Consider the following 22,677-nt stretch of genomic DNA (forward strand, 5'->3'; position numbering starts at 1 on the left):
ACCCTTAGGGGCGGGCCCAGGTTGCCTGCCGGGATCAATCCATCCGCCCAACCCTAGGCTTCTGAGGCATTTCCTCTTTGGGACTGCATTTCCCAGCGGCCACTACGCCGAGTTAGCGGCCACTTCCGGCATGCAGGGGTCGTTGTCCTGGTAGGGTGAGGCCTTAAGGTGGAGGAAGAAACCAGTGGCTGCCTGTGCTCATCAGGACCCCAGCCCGAGGGACTGCCAGTGTGGGTGGGCAGAGAGAGGACCTCAGGACAGGGCGCTGACAGGCACGCGAAGGAGCCTCGGCGGCCCGTGTGCGAGCCTCGGCGGCCCGTGTGCGAACGTGCAGCGAGGAGGGGAGATTGTGCGAGCGCGAGTGGCGGACGAGGAATGTGGGAGTCTGTGCTTGGGGGCGCGCCTTGTGCTGCGCTGAGGGGAGAGGGGGCGTGTGGACACTGAGCAGTGCTTTGCTGTGGAGGGGTGTGTGTCAGTGGGACCATTGGCCCGCTGCTTCCTTCGTCTTCTCTCCCAGCCACGTGGCTGCAGCAGAGCAGTGGCCCCCGTAGGGAGGTCAGATACTGAGCCTAGAATGGAAGTTTCCTCAGGAGAGTCCAGACCTGGACCTGGGATGGGAATATTAGAGCTGGAAGTGCCTCTCTGGGGCCCCCACGAGGGCAGCTACTTGCTGAGACCCACCGAATTCTCCGAGTTCTGTCCCCAGGAACCAGCTTCGAACTCGGAGACTGATTCCTCCTTTTACTTCCGCCCCTTCTTGTGCGAAGTAAGGGAGGTGTGGCCCTGGAGTGTGCTCTCAGATTTAGTCTGCGCTCCCAAGAAAAGCCTGGGGTCTCATGACTTTCCATCTCCTTCTCCTTCCCCAGAGTCGTTACCATTATCCCAAAGAAGGACCCCCAGGAGGATGAGAGTATTATTGCTGTACATCTAAAGTCAAGGGTGAGTTCGTGATTTGTTTTAAGAAAAAAAAGGTTTTTTGGGGCGCCTGGGTGGCGCAGTCGGTTAAGCGTCCGACTTCAGCCAGGTCACGATCTCGCGGTCTGTGAGTTCGAGCCCCGCGTCAGGCTCTGGGCTGATGGCTCAGAGCCTGGAGCCTGTTTCCGATTCTGTGTCTCCCTCTCTCTCTGCCCCTCCCCCGTTCATGCTCTGTCTCTCTCTGTCCCAAAAATAAATTTTAAAAAAAAGTTGAAAAAAAAATTAAAAGAAAAAGAAAAAAAAGGTTTTGTTTGTGTTTTTTGTTGGTTTTTTTTTTTTTTTTTTTTTTTTTTTTTTTGGTTTTAGAATATATAGGTTCCAGTAACCTTTCAGGAAATGTAGGGGAGACGTGCAAATTGATACCCCGCCATTTGGTCCCCCATTGCCCTCATTTCTTCACTTAATACTCACTTAGCCATTGGGTAAATTTTTCACATCTGCTTGGGCGCTCTGTTTTTCTAAGATGACACGGAAATAAGCCTCCAGCGATTGGTGTTAAAGCTTTATTTTCGGGACTCCGATTTGGTAAGAAAGAGATTAGTGTTTAAGTGGAACCACACACCTTATATCTTTTGCTCTTTAAGGGCCTGCTTTTCAAAGCAAGGGCAGAACAGAGATCGTTAGCTTATTTCATTCGGTATGTGAGGCTTTCAGAAATGGGAGAAGTGATAGCAACAGGAGGTGGTATCAGTAAGAGCCAGGATTTTTCTAGCAAGTTCCATCAGTTGAAATTTGCATTGCTGGCCACATCTTGTGGAAGTTTGGCAGCTTGAGTTGTGTTTGGGGCTTCTTTTTGTGTGGACCTTGGGAAGCAGTGTGGTGTCGTTGAAACTAAGGAATGTTGGGGCGCCTGGGTGGCTCAGTCGGTTAAGCGTCCGACTTCAGCTCAGGTCACGATGTCGCGGTCCGTGAGTTCGAGCCCCGCGTAGGGGTCTGTGCTGACAGCTCAGGGCCTGGAGCCTGCTTCCGATTCTGTGTCTCCCTCTCTCTCTGCCCCTCCCGCGTTCGTGCTGTGTCTCTCTCTGTCTCAAAAATAAACAAATGTTAAAAAAAAAAAAAAAGAAAAAAAAAGAAACTAAGGGCTGTGGATCCAGAGTGCCTGGGTTGGAATATTGGTTCGCTTCCTGGCTGTCTCAGGTTTGTAATGAATGTTAAATGAGTTATTGTGTGGGGCGCCTGGGTGGCTCAGTCAGTTGAGTGTCTGACTTTGGCTCAGGTCATGATCTCCTGGTCAGTGAGTTCGAGCCCCGTGTCGGGCTCTGTGCTGACAGCTCAGAGCCTGCTTTGGATTCTGTTTCCCTCTCTTTCTGCCCCTCCCCTGTTCACGCTCTGTTCTCTCTATCTCATTAAAAATGAATAAATGTTAAAAAAAAAAAAAAAAGCTGTTTAAGTGAGTTAATGTGTATAAAGCCCCTTGGAGCAGTGCCAGGCATACAGCAAGTGCTTGATATGTTTTAGCTCTTGTTTATGCGTGGTCATTTTAGCTCATTCCTCTCACCTTCTATACAACAGGGACATTAGGAATATGTGACATATGGGGGCACCTGGGTGGCTCAGTCAGTTAAGCATCCGACTTCGGCTCGGGTCATGATCTGGCAGTTTGTGAGTTTGAGCCCTGCATTGGGCTCTGTGCTGACAGCTCAGAGCCTGGAGCCTGCTTCGGATTCTGTGTCTCCCTCTCTCTCTGCCCCTCCTCTGCTTGTGCTCTGCCTCAAAAATAAATAAACATTAAAAAAAAAAAATTAAAAAAGAAAAAAGAATTACATTCTCCAGGCGAGGCTCTGAATGTTTCAGGGTAGCATTCTAAGAAAGAGCAGGCCTTACGCCACATTTTATTATATGATTTACACGAGAAAAAGGCAAACAGTAGAGTTTCTTTAACAAATGTAATCTTTATCCTCAATAATAATGATGGCACATATCAAGCAGTTCACGTGTGTCATTGTGCGTTTTCATTGACTTTTCTTAGTATTCTTCCTGACGACCCTCTGTGCTCCTTACTCTTTTCCTGTTTTACTAATGAGGAGACAGAGGCACTCAGAGGTTAATTGTCTTAGTTCAGATTCATATCCTGAATATAAAAGTAAAACTTGTGAGTTCTTTTTACTAATGACAGGATACTATGTTTGAAATTAGATATACTTTTTTTTTCCCCTAACGTTTATTGATTTATTTTGAGAGAGACAGAGACAGGACGAGTAGAGGCAGGTTAGAGAGAGAGGGAGAGGGAGAATCCCAAGCAGGTGCCATGCTATCAGTGCAGAGCCCGATGCAGGGCTCGAACCCACGAAACCGTGATATCATGACCTGAGCCGAAACCAAGAGTCAGATGCTTAACTGACTGAGCCACCCAGGCACCCCTAAATGTTTATTTATTTTGAGAGAGAGCGTGAGCGAGCGAGCATGAGTGGGGGGAGGGGCAGAGGGAGAGAGAGAGAATTCCAAAACAGCTCTTTGCTCTCAGCATGGAGTCTGACGCAGGGCTTGATCTCACGAACTGTGAGATCATGCCCTGCGCCAAAATCGAGTCGGTCACTCAACCAAATGAGCCACGCAGGCACCCCTATACACACATGTATTTTACAGACATAGTCATATTCTGCATCCTATTTTGTAACCTGATTTTTCCTAGTTAGTATTCCATTACGTGGATGCCCTGCTGTATTTAACCAGTTGGCTTTGTTGGACTTAGAAAACCGAACACTGCCGAGCAGTTCCATCTACATCCTTTCCAGTTTTCATGCCTTGCCCCACTTCTCCCAATCCTGAGTTCACAGAGAGGTTCTGATTTGGATAATGTGACCCCTTCTTAGTCCCGAAAGGTGGGACCAAGGGAGGAGAATCTGCACAGAGTGGGATGAGTAGCCCAGTCGTCCTAGGCCTAGTCACATATCCCGAGAACAGAGGATCCCTCTTGTTGAGATATTTTGGAGGACAACGTGTTCCTTGTGGCTTGAGGGGAGAGCTTGATTTTGTCCAGACTCCTCACATTTGATGCCAATTTGTATGGCGGACGGGAGAGAGGGAAAAGGAGAGTGTGTGAAGCAGAGAGGGACAGAAGAGGGATTTTAGGAAGTAATTGGAACAAATTGTATTGTTTTTATTTTTTTAATGTTTATTTTTGAGAGAGTGACAGAGAGAGAGTGAGTTGAGGAGGGGCAGAGACAGAGGGAGACACAGAATCCGAAGCAGGCTCTAGGCTCTGAGCTGTCAGCACAGAGCCCGACTCGGGGCTCCAACCCACAAACCGCGAGATTATGACCTGAGCCAAAGTCGGACACTCAGCCGACTGAGCAACCCAGGCGTGCCTATTTTTTTTATTAAGTTTATTTATTTGGAGAGAGAGAGAGAGAGAGAAAGAGGCAGGGAGGGGCAGAGAGAGAATCCCAAGCAGACTCCCCATTGTCAGCACAGAGCCCAATATGGGGCTCAGAGTCATGAACCGTGAGATCATGACCTGAGCCGAACCCAAAAGTAAGACGCTTAACTGACTGAGCCACTCAGGCTCCCCAAAAAGATTGTTGTATTAATTTAAGTCACTTAGCACCAAGGCACAGCTTGGCTTAAGCCCTTCTCTTATTCTCTCTAGGAGTGGAAGCGTGAGGAAAATGGACCAATTTTGTCATTCTAAAAACATGGGCTATGTAAGTTGGTATCTCCTCTCCTTGAAATATGACTTTACATTTACTTTATCCATTCCAGACGTGCCGGGGTAAGTAGGTTATCCCACGGCACACAAGAAGTTTGCTCTGCAGCAGCGGGAGGCCACAAGAACTTGCAGGCACCCTGCGCAGTTCCCAGTCACTCCTTTCCTGCAGTGTGGTTCTTCTCCCCTCTCTCTGTTCCCCTTGAAATAGTTTCCTTCGGTTTCACCATGATGCATGTGTGTGTGTAGTTTCAGGGCTCTGTGTCATTCAGGGACGTGGCCATCAGCTTCTCCCAGGAAGAGTGGGCGTGTCTGGACCCTGCTCAGAGGGCTTTGTACAGGGACGTGATGTTGGAGAACTATAGCCACCTGCTCTCACTGGGTAAGACTATTTCCCCGATGTTAATTAATTTGAGAGATTAATTCGTTTTGCAATAAAATTAGTATTGAGCAATTGTAATTATTAATAAATTGTTAGTGTCTGTTCTCTGGAATATCAGCTTTCTTCACCATGAATTTCAGGACTGTGTTTTAAGAAATAGATGTGTTCTGGGGTGCCTGGGTGGCTCCGTTGGTTAAGTGTCCGACTCCGGCTCAAGTCATGATCTCACGGTCTGTGAGTTTGAGCCCTGCGTCAGGCTCTGTGCTGACAGCTCAGAGCCTGGAGCCTGCTTCGGATTCTGTGTCTCCCTCTCTGTCTCTGCCCCTCCCCCCTCCTGCTCTGTCTCTGTCTCTGAAAAATGAATAAACCTTAAAAAAAAATAAAAAAAAAAATAGATGTGTTCAGGGCTGCCTGGGTGGCTCAGGTGGTTAAGTGTCCAACTTCAGCTCAGGACATGATCTCACGGTTCTTGAGTTTGAGCCCCACATCAGGCTTCACGCTTCAGATTCTCTGTCTCCCTCTCTTTCTGCCCCTCTCCACCTTGCACACTCTCTCTCAAAAAATAAATAAATAAACATAAAAAAAAAAAAAAGCCAAGTTCCTTCTTGTTCCCAAAGGAAATAGTTTGGGATTTGTTGGGTTGAAAATGGGCATGTGCATGAAATGCCTGCGTCTTGCCCACCCCTCTGAACTTTCTCCCTTACGCCTGCCCTCTCTGTCACTGCCCCTTTCTTAATGACCAAGGGACAGAATTAGGAATCTTGGACATGTACTGTATGTTCAGTCTCTAAGACAGGTTTCATATTGTGTTTGATCTCAGAATTACTGTAGATGTTCTGGGTTGTTGTTTTTTTCTGACCCACTTGGAAGAAGAACAGTGTTTTGAGTTTTCTATCAAAAGAGCCTCTATGATTTATGTGGTATTGATTGGGTCAACCAAATTCATTTAAAACCAAAGCGGACACATTTCCATTTCCTTTAACAGACATTCCTTTACCTGCTTTGTAGTTTTAGGCTGTAAGGTTTGTATTTTTCACGAAATGAACATACTAAGAATGAACTAGAATGTTAAGGAGGCAAAATAAAGAACAACAGTAAAAATACTATTAACTTTGTAGTACTATCCGCTAGGCAATGTTGGAAGTGTTTTACATATACTAAATAATTTTAATACCAACCCTATAAAGTAGGTATTATTATCATCCCCATTTTAGAGATGGGAAAACTGATGGACACAGTTTAGATGGCTTGCCTGGGGTCCTGTTGCTACTGGGTATCAGGACAGGGTTTTCACCAGGCAGTCTGGCTTGAAGGTTCATGTTCTCAGCCACTGAATTGTACTTCCTCTCAAAGGACAGACCCTATGTGAGTTTAAATGACGTAAGTCCTTTGTCTAACCTAGCTGCTCTCATACAATCTTCTCAACCCTTCTCTGAAGTCTTTTCTTAGTATCATTTTGACTTTTAAATTATTACAAATTTAACCAGGTCTTAACCAAAGTTTTGTTTTGTGGGGTTTAGTATATTTAAAAAAATTCTTTTTCTATACCATGCATCATTTTTTTTTTTTTAAGCAGGAAGGTCCATTTCTAAGCCAGATGTGATTACCTTACTGGAGCAAGAGAAAGAGCCTTGGGTGGTTGTGAGGAAAGAAACAAGTGGATGGTACCCAGGTGAGTAGGGGAGAAGCCGGCAGAGAGGGTCAGGAGAGGGTCAGAGATGACTCACACCCCTGAGATGTGGTTTGGAAAATTCCTTCAGAGACCCAAGACCTGTTAGATAAAAATGCCTGAGACCCGGGAAGGAAGTAAAACTCACAGCGTGGGCTCTCCAAGGAACTTCATCTGTTGCCAGTCACCTCTCATTTTTGTTCTCTTATTTCCTCCCCTTTCAGCGGAGTGAGCGCCTGTTTTCTTTCCCAGTGTGACCTTTTAACATGTATTTTGCATCCAGCTGTTTTCCAGCTCTACTTTTGCATTTAAATTTCTACATGTGTTTTCAGTGTCTAAAAAATGCATTCATATATTCAGCAAAGATTTATCGAGTGTCCACTCCCAGCAAAGCACTGCTCAGCATTGTCTGTATAGTGAAATGAACATGACTGATAAGAGTCCCTGCTCTTGTGGACTTTACCTGCAGTTGGCAAGACGTGGGTTAAATAAGTAAGCCCATGAGCAAATCAGTAATGTCAGGAATCATGCTGTGGAGACAAGTATATAGGAGTAATGGGGTAGGAATGACAGGGCTCGGTGCGGGGCGCGCTGGGTGGCTCAGTTGGTTAAGTGTCCGACTCTTGATTTCAGCCTAGGTCATGATCTCATGGTTTGTGAGTTCGAGCCCAGCATCGGGCTCTAAACTGACGGTGGGAGCCTGCTTGGGCTGCTCCCTCTCCCTCTCTCTCTCTGCCCCTACCCTGCTTGTTCTCTCTGTCTCTCAAAAATAAATAAATCGGGGTACCTGGGTGGCTCAGTCAGTTGAGCATCCGACTTCAGCTCAGGTCATGATCTTGAGGTTCCTGAGTTTAAGCCCCACATCGGGCTCGCTTCTGTCAGCTCAGAGCCCACTTCAGATCCTCTATTCCCTCTCTCTGCCCTTCCCCAGCTGGCACTCTCTCAAAAATAAATAAAAAACATTAAAAATAATTAAAAATAAATAAATAAACTTAAAAAAAAAGGAAAGAATAACAGGGCTTGGGTGCTTAGAGCGTGTGTCCTGAAGTAGGCATGCTTGCATAGAACTGTGAAGGAAGGTTTCGGGCCACAAATATGGGACAGAGCATTCTGTCTGCTCAGACTAAGCGGGAGACACAGAGGCCCTGAGATGGAAGTGATTTCTGTGTGACTGGGAGCTGTAAGAAGGTTAGAACAGAATATGGGAAGGATTGCAGGAAGGGCGGTCTGGGAGTTAGGCCAGGACCAGATCATACGAGGTCCTAATTGTTATTGTGAGGAGTATAGAATGTTTTCCCAAGAGTTACTTGCAGCCATGTTCTGATCTGTATTGAAAGTTTTCCTCATTTCTTACTCTTTAAACAAAGCATGACAAGAATACAGAAGACCGCATAAAACAAAGAATTGCATGATTAGTTGTTTTAAGATATACACATATGAAACACCAGGTTGTGAGTTAGGATTTTGCCAGTTGTCCTGGAAGCCTGTTTTGTGTCTGTTCACACTCACAAACCTTTCCTTCCCTGAAGGAGAGTTTTTCTCTAGAGGTTTATTGTCTGAGTGAGCATCTCCAGTCTGATTTTGTTTGGCCTTTTGTTTTAAAAAGTCTTAAGTCTCTTTCAAATTAAAGGTTCTTGATTTTGTTGTTAACAGTTTTTTCTTGATTAAGTCAGATCATTTGTCCTGTAGTTTCACACCATCTGGACTTTGCTGATTGCATCTTGGTGATATGGAGGAACATGTTCCACTGTCTCCTATTTCCTGTAAAATGATAGTTGAGTCTAGAAGCTTAATCAAACTTTTGAGGGAATTTTTTTTTTTTTTTTGGCAAGACTATTTTCCTAGATGATGGTAATATTCTTCAGTCCATCGGCATGTGGTATCTGGGTTTCTTGTTTTAATGATGTTAGCAGTCATTGATAGTCAGTTACTATGTCCCTTAATTCACTAGAGGTTGTAAATTGGTGATATTATAATTCTGTCATTTATTCTTTATTAGCTAGAATGCATCTGTAAAAAGAAATATCACCTTATTTACTACTTGGTTACTCAGTTATACAGATCAAATAGAAAATTGAAGATAGTGGGGTGCCTGGGTGGCTCAGTCGGTTGACCAGCCGACTTCGGCTCAGGTCATGATCTCATAGTTCGTGGGTTCGAGCCCCATGTTGAGCTCTGTGCTGACAACTCAGAGCCTAAAGCCTGCTTCAGATTTGGTGTCTCCCTCTCTCTCTGCTCCATCCCCCTCTCCCTCTGTCTCTCTCTCTCAAAAATAAATAAGTGTTTAACAAAATTAAAAATATATATAATAGCAGTCTCACATTTAAAAAAAATTAAAGGTATTCTTTTCCTTTGTTCACTAATTTTCTAAATAATGAGTTGGTTTCCTAGCGTCCTTTCAAAGGTGACTCCTTTTTTATGATGATTAGGAATACATGGGATTATAATATTTGATGTACTTCCTTCTGTTGTTACTATGTTTGCTGACTCAAATTGTCCCATCAATTGGCCAGTGTGAACCTCTTCGAGTTGGCTCTGGAGCCCTTTTAACATGACCCTGGTGGCCTTTGAGAGACTCCTTCCTGTCTAATAAGACAGCCTGTGTCTAGGCTTGTCTTGTACATTTGCCCCACCCCCCCTTTTTTTTCCCCTCAAAAAAGCCCTGCTTTTTTTTTTTTTTTCAACCTTTATTTATTTTTGGGACAGAGAGAGACAGAGCATGAACGGGGGAGGGGCAGAGAGAGAGGGAGACACAGAATCGGAAACAGAAGCCCTGCTTTTTTTAATGGAAAATAGTCAATATAAATAGTCAATATAAACCCTGCTATTTTTATTGTTATTTTTTTTTTATGGTTAGGTTTCTTCAGTCCCTTTTTTATCTAAAGAAGTTTTGTGCCTTAAAATTTATTTTAATTTTTTTTACTTTGGTTTTTCTCTCTTACTCTTCTTTGGAGTCTAAGTATAGGCTAGTTTACTTAAAGCATGGCATTCTGAATTCATGTGCTTTAAAGATTTTTCTCATGACTTGCTTCCGAAGGCTTCACAGTGGATTCCAATAGCATCATGTGAAGAATCACATCACATCCAGTCTCTTTAGAGATTGCTGTGGTTTTGGTCAACCAAGTATGGCTTTCCATTTCCAAAGGAATGAATAATCTCTGAGTTGAGCTTCAGCAGGATTTTAGTGGCCAGAGACTGTAGTAAATGATTTCACTCATTTAAAATATGTCGAGACTGCTTTATTTTATAACCCAATATATGGTCAGTTTTTATAAATGTTCTGTGTGATTGACAAAGGAATGTGTATTTGTAGTCTCAAGTTTGTTTTGTGTATGTTTTTTTAAATGTTTATTTTTGAGAGAGAGAGTGTGTGTGTGTGTGTGAGCAGGGGAGGGGCAGAGAGAGAGGGAGACACAATCTGAAGCAGGCTCCAGGCTCAGAACTGTCAACAGAGAGCCCAACATGGGGCTCAAACCCATGAACCGTGAGATCATGACCTGAGCTGAAGTCAGATGCTCAACTGACTGAGCCACCCAGGCGCCCCATGTTGGAGCTATTTTCTTTGAAATGTGGTCAGTGGCACTCACTTCATAGTTGTTTTGTTTTGTTCTGTTTTTAATGTTTCTTTTTGAGAGAGAAAGAGAGTGTGAGTAATTGAGGGGCAGAGAGAGAGGCAGACACAGAATCCGAAGCAGGCTTCCGGCTCCCAGCTGTCCATATATTGGGTTATAGTGACCATATATCGGGTTATAGTGACCATATATCGGGTTATAAAATAAAGCAGTCTTGAGTCAGCACAGAGCCCCACGTGGGACTGGAACTCAAGAACCATGAGATCATAACCTGAGCTGAAGACAGATGCATAACTGACTGAGCCACCCATGTGCCCCTTACTTTGTAGTTTTAAGTTTTGTGGCCTAACATGTGATCTGTTCTGGAGAATGTTGCATGGGCACTTGAAAAGAATGTGTGTTCTGCTGTTCTGGGATGGAATGTTCTGAATATATGTGTCATTCAAAGCCACTGTTTCCTTGTTGGATTTCTGCCTGGATGATCTATCCATTGATATAAGTGAGGTGTTAAAATCCCTAATTTTTTAAAATTATTTTTTAGAGAGAGAGAGCATGAGTGGGGGAGAGGGACAGAGGGAGAGAGAGAGAATTTTAAGTAGGCTCCACACTCAGCGCAGAGCCTGCTGTGGGGCTCAATCCCACAATCCTGGGATCATGACCTGAGCCAAAATCAAGAGTTGGATGCTCAACCAACTTAGCCACCCAGGCGCCCCACCTACTATTACTGCATTATTGTCAGTTTCTTCCTTTATGTCTGTAAACAGTGGCTTTATGTATTTAGGTGTTTCCATGTTGGGTGGATAAATATTTACAATTACTATATACTATTGTTGGATTGTCCTCTTTATCATTATGTGGTGTCATTCTTTGTCTCTTGTTACAGTCTTTACGTTAAAGTCTATTTTGCCAATATAAGTATTGCTACCACAGCTTTCTTTTTGCTTCTATTTGCATGGTAGATGATTTTCTATGCATTCACTTTCAATCTTTATGTGTCTTTATGTCTGATATGAGTTTCTTCTAGGCAGCATGTAGATGGGTCTTGCTTTTTTATCCATTCAGTTATTGTAGGTCTTTTGATTGGAGCATTTAGTCCATTCACATTTGAAGTAATTATTGATAGGTATGTAGTTATTGCCAGTTTGTTACTTGTTTTATGGTTGTGTTTATAGTTCTCTCTTCCTTTCTTCTCTTGCTGTCTTCCTTTGTGGTTTGATGGCTTTCTTTAATGTTATATTTGGATTTTTTTCTCTTTATCTTCTATCTATTATAGGTTTTTGTTTTGTGGTTACCATCAGGGTCATATATAACATCTTGGGTTGCCTGGGTGGCTCAGTTGATTAAACAGCCAACCTTGGCTCAGGTCATGATGTCACAGTTTGTGGGTTTGAGCCCCATGTCAGGCTCTGTGCTGACAGTTCAGAGCCTGGAGCCTGCTTCGGATTCTGTATTTCCCTCCCTCTCTGTCCCTCCCCTGCTCATGCTCTGTCTCTCAAAAATGAATAAATATTAAAAAAAATTTTTTTTAGATAACATCTTATGTGTATAGCAGTCTGTATTAAGTTGATGGTTGCTAAAGTTTGAGTCCATTCTTTTTTTTTTTTAACGTTTATTTATTTTTGAGACAGAGAGAGACAGAGCATGAATGGGGGAGGGGCAGAGACAGAGGGAGGCACAGAATCGGAAGCAGGTTCCAGGCTCTGAGCCATCAGCCCAGAGCCCGACGTGGGGCTTGAACTCGCGGACCGCGAGATCGTGACCTGAGCTGAAGTCGGACACTTAACCGACTGAGCCACCCAGGCGCCCCAAGTTTGAGTCCATTCTAAAAGAACTAAAGTTTTACTCCCCCCATTCTGTTTTATGTATATGATGTCATACTTTACATCTTTTTATATTGTGAATCCCTTGGCTGATTTTTATAGATATAATTGATTTTTCTGCTTTTGTGCTTTAACCTTCATACTGGTTTTATAAGTGATTAATCTACTACTTTTATTATATGTTTGCATTTACCTGTGAAATTTTTTCCTTTCTTAACTTTCTTATTCCATTAAAAAAATTTTTTTAATGTTTATTAATTTTTGAGAGAGAGAGTTTGAGCAGGGGAGGGCAGAGAGAGAGGGAGACACAGAATCTGAAGCAGACTCCAGGCTCTGAACTATATCAGCACAGAGCCTGATGTGGGGCTTAAACTCATGAACCATGAGATCATGACCTGAAATTGAAATCGGATGCTCAACCAATTAAACCACCCAGATGCCCCAATAACTTTCTTATTCCTAATTATGGTCTTTTCTTTCCATTCAAAGAATGCCCTTTAATGTTTCTTGTAAGGCTGGTTTAAATGGTAATGAGCTCCTTTAACTTGCTTGTATGGGAGACTCTATCTCTCCTATTCTGAATGATAGCTTTGCTGGGTAGAGTATTCTTGGTTGCAGGTTTTTTTCTTTTCAGTACTTTGAATATATCGTACCCCTCCCTTCTGGCCTGTAAAGTTTCTGCTAAAAATCAACAGAATAGCCTTAAAGGGTGTCTCTTCTATATAACATTTATTTTTCTCTTGCTGCTTTCAAAATTCTCCCTCTGTTACTACTTTTTTGCTATTTTGATTACTGTGTGTCTTGATGTGGACTTCCTGGTGTTAATTTTATTGGGAGTTCTCTATGCCTTCTGGATCTGGATGTCTGTTTCCTTCCTCAGATTAGGAAAGTTTTCAGCTATTATTTCTTCAAATAAATGTTCTGCCCCCTTTTCTCTCTCTTCTTCTGGAATCCCTATAATGTGAATGTTATTATTCTTGATGATGTTGCTGAGTTTTCTTTATCTATTCTCATTTTTTATTCTTTTTTATTTTTTGCTGTTCAGCTTGATTGCTTTTCACTACACTGTCTTCCAGGTCGCTGATCTGTTCTTCAGCTTCTTCTAATATGCTCTTGAGTCCCTCAGTGTTGGGTTTTTTTTTGTTTTTTTTTTGTTTTTTTTTTTTTTTTAATCTCCGTCATTGAGTACTTCATCTCTGAGTGGTTCTTTTTTATATTTACTGTTTGTTTTTGAAGGCCTCACTGAGATCATGCACTTTTTTCTCAAGTCAGGTGAATATTTTTATGACCATTGCTTTGAATTCTTTATCAGGCACATTGCTTATCTCCATTTCATTTAGCTTTTTTGCTGTGGTTTTGTCCTGTTCTTTCATTTGGGACATATTCCTCTGTCTTCTCATTTTATATAACTCTGTGTGTTTGCTTCTGTATATTAGGAGAGTCAGTTACAGCTGCTGATCTTAAAAGTAGTGGCCTTAGGAAGAAGAGAAGTCCCATGGTGCCTTGCAGTGCAGGGTCCCCTGTTCACTAGATCCATATGCTTTTCAGCCTCTGCCTCACTGTTGTGGCAGAGCCTCCTCTGTCAGTCCATTGGCCTCAGTGCCCCACCTAGCCTGTTTTGGACAAGATTTGATCTCGGTGTTGTTAAGGGGTAGTCTGGGGCCTCCAGCGGCTTATAGTGTGGTGGTGTCAGCAGTTAGACTAGATGCCTGCTCTCAGCCTGTCTGCTGGGGCTGTAGTTGAACCAACCTGCAAGGCACCCTCTATGCCTTGTCCCCTGAGAGGCTTTCCCTGGGGGGCAGGGCTGGCAGTCAGACCAGATGCCTGCCCCCAGTCCATCTGCCAGGGCTGCGGTCACACTGTTGCTAGCTATGAGGTTCAGTTGCCAGAACCGCGGGCATACCCATGTGTGTGTGGGGGGGGGGGGGGGGGGGGGGTGTGTGGTTATCGTCCCCCCTCCCCAGAGCAGGAGTCACTTTGGAGTGGGGCGGGTTTGATGGGGCAGATCCACAGGAGAATGTGGAGGTGGGGCATGCAGTGCTAGCAAGGTCGGTGTTGTGTGTTTGCACTGGTTCCCTGAAGCTCCCAACTGTCTAGGCAAGTGTTGGTGGCACAGGGAATGGTTCCTGCCAGCTCTTTTGTTGTTGGAGAAGTTTCTTAAAGATCCCTGCACCTCCAGCACACATTCTGAGATTGGTAAATAAATGTTTTTCATGTATACCGCAGGCACTTTTAAAACTGCCGCTTCTGTGTTGTATCTTAGCAGGTTGTTTGTTAATGCTGGCTCTTTAAGGATAGGGACTCAAATTTCCCATCAACCTCTGGCTTTCCCAGAACTAAGCCTGCTGATTTTTAAAGTACCTAGAGTTAAGTACAGTTTACCCACTGATTGTAAAAACTTGTGAAGTTAAGCCCCACTGGTTTTCTTTCTTTTCTTTTCTTTTTTTTTAAATATTTATTTTTGAGAGAGAGAGAGCATGCAGGTTCGAGAGGGGCAGAGAGAGGGAAGGACAGAGGATTAGAAGCAGCTTCTGTGCTGACAATAGATAGCCCAATGTGGGGCTTGAACTCACAAGCCATGAGATCATGACCTAAGCTGAAGTTGGACGCTCAATCAACTGAGCCACCCAGGCGCCCCTGTACTTAAACTGTTTTGAATGGTTTGCCTTTACTCTTACAATAAAATCCAAAACCCTTGCCACAGATAATGAGACCACCTATGAAGCCACTGCCATCCTTTGGATCCTGTCTCTACCACACTGCCTTCTTTCAGCACTTAGAACATGATAGAACCTTTTTTCAATAACTTCATGCTTCACTTAGACTGTTTTCATCATACGAGAGTCCTGTGGCCTGAGGTGCTTATAGGAGACACCATTTTCATTTTTTAAGACTCAAAAGAAGGGGCGCCTGGGTGGCTCAGTCAGTTAAGTGTCCGACTTTGGCTCAGGTCATGATTTGTGGTTCGTGGGTTTGACCCCTGTGTCAGGCTTGTGCTGACAGCTCAGAGCCTGGAGCCTGCTTGGGATTCTGTGTCTCCCTCTCTCTCTTCCCCTATCCCCCCCAAAATAAATAAACATTAAAAAAAAAAAAACAGTTTAAGTACAGACCCTTAAACTTTGATTTGCATCAGAATTATCTGATAGGGATGTTAAAAATACAGCATTTTAGGACTTATTCCTAAAAATTCCGATTCTATGCATCTGAGTTGCTTGAACATCAGCTTTTGTAACAAACCTACCAAAGGATTTTGACTTAGTACCTAAATTTCACAGTTAATCTCTTCCCTATTATGAATATCACCATCTTATTTACATAAACTTTCTTCATTTTTGGAGCTTTTCTTATCATTTTTCAAATTCTCTGAAAGTATATTATATGTACTTTCAATATATATCTTTTTTATTTTTCTTGCTCTATATATTTTTAGAGTTATGTATTCTTTTTTAAAAAATTTTTTAACTGTTATTCATTTTTTGAGAGAGAGACAGAGCGCAGGTTGGGGAGGGGCAAAGAGAGAGGGAGACACAGAATCCGAAGCAGGCTCCAGGCTCTGAGCTGTCAGCAGAGCCTGACGCAGGGCTTGAACCCACGAACCGTGAGATCATGACCTGAGCCAAAGTTGGATGCTTACCCGACTGAGCCACCCAGACGCCCCTAGGGTTATGTATTCTTTAATGGATTTTGTACATGTGTATGTACAGACAAATAAAATGTGTTTGCTTTCTCCTTTTCTTTCAGATTTGGAGTCAAATTATGGAGCTAAGAAGTTATCTCCAGAAAATGATATTTACGAAATAAATTTGCCCAAACAGAGTATAACGCAAATAAGTAAAACTCCTGGCCTCAAGGCCTCCAATTGTAGAAATGACTCAAAATGCAGAAATAGATTTAGGGGACGACAGAGACATCAAGAGGGGTATATCAGTCAAAAGATAATAAGCTATGAAAAAATGCATACTTATACTCATCATATTTCTCTTATTCACAATACAGATAAGCCATATGAATGTAAGGAGTGTGGGAAGTACTTTAGTCGTAGTTCAAATCTTATTCAGCATCAGAGTATTCATACGGGAGAGAAACCCTACAAATGTAAGGAATGTGGGAAGGCCTTTAGACTTCTTATCCAGCTTACTCGCCATCAGAAATTTCATAGTGGTGAAAAACCCTTTAAATGTAAGCAATGTGGGAAAGCTTTTAGTCTTCCCACCCAGCTCAATCGCCATGAGAACATTCATACAGGTGAGAAACCATTTGAGTGTAAGGAATGCGGTAAGTCCTTTAATCGTAGCTCAAACCTTGTTCAACATCAGAGTATTCATGCTGGCGTGAAACCCTATGAATGTAAAGAGTGTGGGAAAGGCTTTAATCGTGGTTCAAACCTTATTCAGCACCAGAAAATTCATTCTAGTGAGAAATCCTTTGAGTGTAAGGAGTGTGGGAAGGCCTTTTGTCTTCCAGTAGAGCTTGCTAGACATCAGAACATTCATACTGGTGAGAAACCATTTACATGTAAGGAATGTGGCAAGGCCTTCAGTCGTGGCTCGAATCTTGTCCAACATCAGAGTATTCATACTGGTGAGAAACCCTACGGATGTAAGGAGTGTGGAAAGGCTTTTAGACTTCACCTACAACTTTCTCGACATCAGAAAACGCATACTGGTGAAAAACCATTTGAATGTAAAGAATGCGGGACAGCCTTCCAATATCAGTACCAACTTATTGAGCATCAGCGAATTCACACAGGTGTGAAACCTTATGAATGTAAGGAATGTGGGAAATTGTTTCGTCGTGGTTCAAACCTCATTCAACATCGGAGTGTTCATACTGGAAAGAAACCTTTTGAATGTAAGGAATGTGGGAAGGCCTTTAGACTCCATATACAACTTATTCGACATGAGAAATTTCATACCGGTGAGAAGCCCTTTGAATGTGGAAAATGTGGAAAAGCCTTTAGTCTTCTCACCCAGCTTCATCGGCATGAGAACATTCATACAGGTGAGAAACCATTTGAATGTAAAGAATGTGGGAAGTCCTTTAATCGTGTCTCAAACCTTGTTCAACATCAGAGTATTCATGCTGGCGTGAAACCCTATGAATGTAAAGAGTGTGGGAAGGGCTTTAATCGTGGTTCAAACCTTATTCAGCATCAGAAAATTCATTCTAGTGAGAAACCCTTTGAGTGTAAGGAGTGCGGGAAGGCCTTTAGGTATCATTACCGACTTATTGAACATCATAGAATGCATACTGGGGAGAAACCCTTTGAATGTAAAGAATGTGGGAAGGCCTTTACTCTTCTGACACAGCTTACTCGACATCGGAACATTCATACTGGTGAGAAACCATTTAAATGTAAGGAATGTGGCAAGGCCTTCAATCGTGGTTCAAATCTTGTTCAACATCAGAGTATTCATACTGGCGAGAAACCCTATGGATGCGAGGAGTGTGGAAAGGCTTTTAGACTTCACCTACAACTTTCTCGACATCAGAAAACGCATACTGGTGAGAAACCATTTGAATGTAAGGAATGTGGGGCAGCCTTTAGACATCAATACCAAGTTATTGAACATCAGCGAATTCATACAGGTGTGAAACCCTATGAATGTAAGGAATGTGCAAAGAGCTTTAGTCGTGGTACAGACCTTAGAGTACATCAGAGAATTCACACTGGTGAGAAACCCTTTGAATGTAAGGAATGTGGGAAGGCCTTTCGACATCATTATCAGTTTCTTGGACATTCCAGAATTCATACTGGTGAGAACCCCTATGAATGTAAGGAATGTGGGAAATGCTTTATTTGCAGTAGTGAACTTAGAGTACATCAGAGAATTCATACTGGTGAGAAACCATATCAGTGTAAGGAATGTGGGAAGGCCTTCAGTCGTAGCTCAAACCTTATTCAACATGTTAAAATTCATACTGGTGAGAAGCCCTATGAATGTAAGGAATGTGAAAAGGCCTTTAGCAATAATTATGAACTTACTGTACATCAGAGAATTCATACTGGTGAGAAACCTTATGAATGTAAGGAATGTGGGAAAACTTTTAGACTTAGTTCAGTCTTTACTGCCCATCAGAGAATTCATACAGGTATGAAACCCTATGAATGTAAAGAATGTGGAAAGAGCTTTAGTTGTAGCTCAAACCTTATTCAACATGAGAGGATTCATACTGGTGAAAAACCTTATGGATGTAAGGAATGTGGGAAGGCCTTTAGACTTAGGTCAGTGTTTATTGCCCATCAGAGAATTCATACAGGTCTGAAACCCTATGAGTGTAAAGAATGTGGGAAAGCCTTTACTGTGACTGGTCAGCTGACCCGACATCAGAAAATTCATAATCGTCAGAAGTCCTATGAATATAAGGAATGCGGGAAAAAAACCTTCCCTGGTTATGAACAGCTTACTCATCATCAGAGAGTTCACAGTGGCAAGAAACCCTATGGATATAAAAGAATGTGGGAAGACCTTCCATCATGGACTGAGATTTGCTCAACAGCACAGTATTCCTACTGGTGAGGAACTCCTTGAGTATAAGTAATGTGGAAGGATTGACAGTCACAGCAAACACTTTAGAGTAGAGAAGACATTCTGATGAGGGAGTCTTTAAATGTAAGAAATACAGGGTGGCCATCGTGTTCATTGTTTACTAATCATGAAAGATATTTTACTACGTATGTTAATTTCATGCATTTAGAAAAGCCTTCAAACTCCAACTGGAGAAAAACTATCCTTGGAACAAATATAAGCTACATCTACCTAAGGCATGTGCTTTATTTCCATTTCACTACCTATGTGACATTAGACTAGGTGTCTAGCCTCTTTTTGCATCATTTATAATGGCAATGGTAGTGAGTACTAGTGCAATTATAGGAATAAATGTGTTACAGTACACAGAAAATCCTTGAAAAAGTATTTGGCACATGCTTGTGCTCATAGAGGATAGCTTTTACATTGTTCCATTAGCATTACTGTTACTGAGGACAGGAAAAGTGTATTGTGAATCATTTAAAAAAGCATCATCCATTCACTATTAAGTTTTAAATAACTTCCGTATAAAATTTCATGGGAGGTAAAGAACACGTGAGGATTTTCATTAAGAGCTCATCCCTTAAGTTACATCAGAAAGTTAATTTTGGAAAGAAACCCTATGGATTTCGTGCGTGAGGAGATATTGAGAAAACAGCTGTTGAAGAATCAGGGAGAGTTTTTGAAGTGATTTGTCTATAAAAGGCAACAGGCAGAAAAGGTATAATTTATATTCTCTGTCCAGAAGTTAAAATAAATTAAATATTAGTGAAAGAATAGCAAAATAAAAGCTATCCATTTATGTTATCCAACTCTTTATCATGAAAATTGCTACACATATGAAAAAGATGAAAGAATAAACACCCATATACCCCTTCTAGATTCAGAGTTGTTAACAATTTGACATTTATTTTTCTGTATATTTTATGTTGTCCCATTGAGAATATGTTTTAGACATCATGTACTTTACTCCTTATTACATCAGTATGTATCTCCCAGACATAAAGACAATCTCATATATAGCCATAGTACCATAATTACCCTTAAGGAAATTATCCATTCATTGGCCTCTAAAATGCCTTTTTTAGGAGTTCCTCTTCTGAATAGCATGCATTCTAGATTATGTATTATATTTGGTTTTAAGCTCTCTTTAGTCTTTTTTAGTCTAGGATAGTAACTCAAAATTTTCTGGAGTACCAGAATCATCTGTGACTCCTAGTAAAAATACAGAGGTCCAGGCCCACTGAGCCTCTGTATCTTTACTAGTTCTGCAGGAGATTTTGGTATGTGCTACAGAGAGTCACTGGTCTAAAAACTTTCTCCTTAATTTTTAAAAAAAATTTTTTAGAATGTTGACTTCATGAGAAGCCCAGGAAAATTGCCATGTGTTTAGATTTTCTGTTTCTATATGTCATTTAGCTTTGTTCTGTCTTTTGTATTTTCTGTACAATGGAAATTTGGTCTAGAGGCTGCATTAGGTTCAGATTAAATGTTTTGAGGGGAGAATACTTGGTAGGTTATGTCTGTATGTCGTATTGCAACATGTCAGAAAACATGTAAGGACAGGTCATTACTTTGTTAGTAAAACTAAATTTGATCATTTGGGTAAGATGGTACCAGATCTCCATTGTAAAGATCTTTGGAGAGACTGTCACCTCTTCGGAAATTTATACTCATGTATTTAAATCCTAAATCAGGGGCGCCTGGGTGGCGCAGTCGGTTGAGCGTCCGACTTCAGCCAGGTCACGATCTCATGGTCCGTGAGTTCGAGCCCCGCGTCAGGCTCTGGGCTGATGGCTCGGAGCCTGGAGCCTGTTTCCGATTCTGTGTCTCCCTCTCTCTCTGCCCCTCCCCCGTTCATGCTCTGTCTTTCTCTGTCCCAAAAAATAAAAAATAAAAAACGTTGAAAAAAAAATTTTTTAAATAAATAAATAAATCCTAAATCAAATAGAAAATAAAAAATGAAAATAGACTGTTCAGGAATGAATTGCATTAAAATGCAAACATGATTGAACTTGTAGAATGTGCCTGAAGCTATACTCTGTACAAAATTAATACTCTTCAGTGTATACAAGGTTATTTTGAACAGAACCTTATTTTGTTGTTGTTCAGCACTTTATCCCCAGCACCTTTATTGCATCTGGTACATGAGAAATTGATAAACTTGGGGGGGGGGGGCGGGGAATTGAGCCTGCAACTCAAGAAGCTATAAAACAAGAGAATAAACCTTAAGCCAATACAAGGAAGCAACACTAAAAATGGGAATTAACAGCTGGGGAACAGATTTCATTTTTTACTTTTTTTTTTTATTTAATTTTTTATTTTTTAAAATCTACATCCAAATTAGTTAGCATAGAGTGAAACAAGGATTTCAGGAGTAGATTCCTTAATGCCTCTTAGCCATTTAGCCCATCCCCCTCCCAGAACCCCTCCAGCAACCCTCAGTTTGTTCTCCATATTTATGAGTCTCTTCTGTTTTGTCCCTGTCCCTGTTTGTCTTTCTCTGACTGACTAATTTCACTTAGCATAATACCCACCAGTTCCATCCATGTAGTTGCAAATGGCAAGGTTTCATTCTTTTTGATTGTTGAGTAGTACTCCATTGTATATATATACCACATTTTCTTTATCCATTCATCCATCGATGGACATTTGGGCTCTTTCCATACTTTAGCTATTGTTGATTCATTTTTTACTTTTAAATTTTTTCCAGCCTTGGATTATAATTGACATATAACACTGAGTAGGTTAAGGTGTACAAAATAGTGATTCCATATATGTGTATATTGCTAAATGATTACCATAATAAGCTAACACATCTGTCACCTCACAATAGTTACCTTTTTGTGTGTGATGAAAACTTTTAAGATCTACTCCCTTAGCAACTTTGAGGTATATGATACAGTGTTATTAACTAGTCACAATGCTATACATTACATCTCACTAGAACTTATTTATCTTTTAAGTGGAAATTTGTACCCTTTCACCACCTTTGCCCATCCCCCAACCCCACCCCTGCCACTGGCAAGCCACCAATCTGTCCTCTGTATCTGAGTTCCAGGTGTTTTTGAATTCTACATGTGAGTGAGATCATACAGTATTTATCTTTATTTGACCTACTTCAGTTAGCATAATGCCCTCAAAGTTTATGTGTTAAAAATGGCGGGATACCCTTATTTTTTATGGCTGAATAATATTCCATATGATCTATAATATTCCAATATGAAATACCACGTTTTCTTTATCCCTCCATCCAATGATGGATGCATAGATCATATCCACTTCTTGGCTATTGTAAATGTTGTAATGCACATGAGAGTGCGGATACCTCCTCAAGATAGTGATTTAATTTTTTTTTTTTTTATACATGCCCAGAAGTGGAATTGCTGGATTGTGTAGTAGTACTATTTTTAATTTTTTAAAGAATCTCCTTGGGACTCCTGGGTGGCTCGGTTGGTTAAGCGTCCGATTTCAGCTCAGGTCATGATCTCACAGTTCATGGGTTGGAGTCCTGCTACAGGCTCTGTGCTGACAGCTCAGAGCCTGGAGCCTGCTTTGACTTCTGCGTTTCCCTCTCTGTTCCTCCCCTGCTTGCACTCGATCTCTCTCTCTCTCTCTCTCTGTAAAAAATAAAATAAACAACAACAAAAAAGAACCTTACTGTTTGTCAGATTGGGTGTACCAGTTTACACTTCCACCAGTTGTGTATGAAGATTCCTTTCTTCTGCATCCTTACCATCCCTTGTTCTCTCTTGCCTTTTTTATTATAGTCATTATAATAGGGGTGAGGTAATATCTCATTGTGGTTTTGATTTGCATTTCCCTGATGATTAGTGATATCAAGCACCTTTTTCATGTATCTGTTGACCATTTGAACATCTTTGGGAAAATGTCTTCAGGTTCTTGGACCATTTTTAAATTTGATTATTGGGGGATTTTTTTTTTTTTTTTTTTTTTTGTTATTGAGTTGCATGAGTTCCATATGTGTTTTGCAAATTTATTCTTCCTCCATAAGTTGCCTTTTCACTTTTTTAATCTCGTTTATTTTTCTGTGCAAAAGCTTTTTAGTTTGATGTGGTCCCC

The 22,677-nt window shown here is 41.6% G+C and overlaps 1 protein-coding gene across 1 annotated transcript in view; it reads left to right on the top strand.

The window, feature by feature from the left end:
* The window catches only part of LOC121011449 (zinc finger protein 780A-like), a 44,973-nt gene extending 25,497 nt beyond the window's left edge, over positions 1-19,476 (top strand). Inside the window, 5 exon segments of the mRNA XM_040445862.1 lie at positions 867-939; positions 4,871-5,003; positions 6,580-6,675; positions 15,806-18,510; positions 18,512-19,476. Coding sequence (XP_040301796.1) covers positions 867-939; positions 4,871-5,003; positions 6,580-6,675; positions 15,806-18,510; positions 18,512-18,607 — 3,103 coding nt within the window. The 3' untranslated portion in view covers positions 18,608-19,476.
* Positions 19,477-22,677: the final 3,201 nt, after the last annotated feature.

This window comes from Herpailurus yagouaroundi, unplaced genomic scaffold (genome assembly GCF_014898765.1).
Source record: "Herpailurus yagouaroundi ecotype Mexico unplaced genomic scaffold, PumYag 194, whole genome shotgun sequence".
NCBI classification, from domain to species: Eukaryota; Metazoa; Chordata; class Mammalia; order Carnivora; family Felidae; genus Herpailurus; species Herpailurus yagouaroundi.